The 1656-nt window shown below is 58.8% G+C and overlaps 1 protein-coding gene across 1 annotated transcript; it reads right to left on the bottom strand.

The window, feature by feature from the left end:
• Positions 1-233: 233 nt before the first annotated feature.
• On the bottom strand, positions 234-1299 carry LOC135980712 (cellular retinoic acid-binding protein 1-like). The gene is made up of 2 exons (XM_065580619.1): positions 1122-1299; positions 234-460 (listed from the first exon to the last, which is right to left on the bottom strand). The coding sequence occupies exons 1-2, from the start codon at positions 1189-1191 to the stop codon at positions 249-251; spliced, it is 282 nt and encodes a 93-aa protein (XP_065436691.1). The 5' UTR covers positions 1192-1299; the 3' UTR covers positions 234-248.
• Between the last annotated feature and the right edge of the window lie 357 nt (positions 1300-1656).

The raw sequence follows: 1656 nt of genomic DNA, 5'->3' as shown, positions 1-1656 counted from the left end.
TTGTCTTGAGCCAGTGGAAATTTATCTATCTGCCGCATATAAAAATTACAGAGATCTCAGAGAAATCCACTCTGGGAGAGCAAAGAGCTTTTCCTAGGACACAGGGGAAGCTGTGTCCACCTTTGGTCTGGTGTGTTCTATTCAGAGTCTTACTCAATCCCCATTACCACTTTTACCAGGGTGGGGTTTCTGTTGGGAAAACACCATCAGCCAAGGCTGCGCGCGCGCGCGCACACACACACACACACTCACTCTCTCTTACACTTCTCCCTCGCCCTTACCCTGCATTTTCTGCCATCCACAGTCTCCTCTTCGAAGCTCTCCCCTACTTTGAAGTTGATCTCAGTGGTGCGGACGGTGGTAGACGTTTTGATGTAGAACTGGTCCCCATCCTGGCGGATCTCCACGTGCGGTTTAGAGGCGGCTGCCACTGCCACTTTCCTGAGCATCGCATTGACACCTGGGCAAAGGGGGAGACCAGGAAGCAGAGCATTAACCCAACCATCTGCCTCCAGGACCGGTAACCTCCCTGCTGTACAGCATGTGCACTATTAACCAGAGGGCACGCACCGCAATACAGCTGTTATTAAGAGGATTGCATTTAGTAGCGGGATCTTTAGTTAAACGGTGGCACTATTAATTATGAATGTGCCATTAATCATTGGGATGAATAGGTCTGCCCTGGCTACTTGGGTTTAGTGATAGGACGGCGTTTATCAGTAGGGTTAGCAGTGATGGCTTGGCGTTTGCCAGAGCCGTGCAGGTGCGTTAATCACTCAGACTACGGACAGGTTTGCACGGACCATGGTGGCAATAGGCTAGTCTGCGTGTGCCAGGCGGGCTAGTATCCACCTGCTGGCACGTCTCTTCCCAGGCTAGCATCTCTCACGGCCCCTCCGTGTGGCGAAGTCTCCGCAGCCCCCGGCCCCGCGGCTGCGGTGAGACGGCAGCAGACACCTGGCCCCGCACCGCCAGCGCAGCCGGGCCGGAGCCACGCGGCTGCAGATTGACTGACTTCACTGCAAACTCTCCGGGGCCGCGGGCTGCGTCCCGCCGGCTCAGCCCAGCCAGTGTCCCGGCTGCCCGGCGCGGGGCAGACACGCGCCCCGCCCGCCCCTTACCCAGCGCTTTCAGGAGCTCGTCAAAGTTCTCGCTGCTCTTCATTTTCCAGGTGCCGGCGAAGTTGGGCATGTCGGAGGCGGCGGGGCGTGCGCGGCGGGGCAGGAGGGATCGACCCGGGCTCTGGCTGCTCTCAGCTCCGGCGGCACCTTGTGAGCGGGGCGAGCTGAAGCGCCGGCTGTGTGAGTGAGTCACTCCCACCCCCCGCTTCCACCTCGCCCCCCTTGGGACTCGGCAGCATCCATCCATCCACTCCCCCGTCCATCCATCATCCCGCCCTGCCTTCAGCCAACTAGCCACCTCCTGGGGCTCCCCAAAGGGAGACCCCAACTGTCACTCGCCCTGCAGCTGGGAGCCGGCTAGAGATTCACCAGCTATTGAAAGGAGCAAGAGGCAGAGGGGGATCCGCAGAGGAACAGTGCCCAGGATGGACTTTAGCTGGGGCATTGTCCAAGGAGGCAGGCAGGGTATAGCCAGAATGATTTCCTCCGGTGACAGCACCTCAGCCTCCTAAAGGGGGAAAGGTCCCTTTATCAT

The sequence above is a fragment of the Chrysemys picta genome, unplaced genomic scaffold (assembly GCF_011386835.1).
Source record: "Chrysemys picta bellii isolate R12L10 unplaced genomic scaffold, ASM1138683v2 scaf6977, whole genome shotgun sequence".
Classification (NCBI taxonomy): Eukaryota; Metazoa; Chordata; order Testudines; family Emydidae; genus Chrysemys; species Chrysemys picta.
The sequence above is the reverse complement of the archived record's forward strand: the minus strand, read 5'-3'. Positions and strand labels throughout refer to the sequence as shown.

What these genes read in the sequence shown, in the direction of transcription:
- LOC135980712 (XM_065580619.1), bottom strand. Translation starts at nt 1,191, where the DNA reads ATGCCCAACTTCGCCGGCACCTGGAAAATGAAGAGCAGCGAGAACTTT. An exon ending in CGAGCTCCTGAAAGCGCTGG is followed by an intron (nt 461 to 1,121) that starts GTAAGGGGCGGG and finishes CCCTTTGCCCAG; the next exon opens with GTGTCAATGCGATGCTCAGG.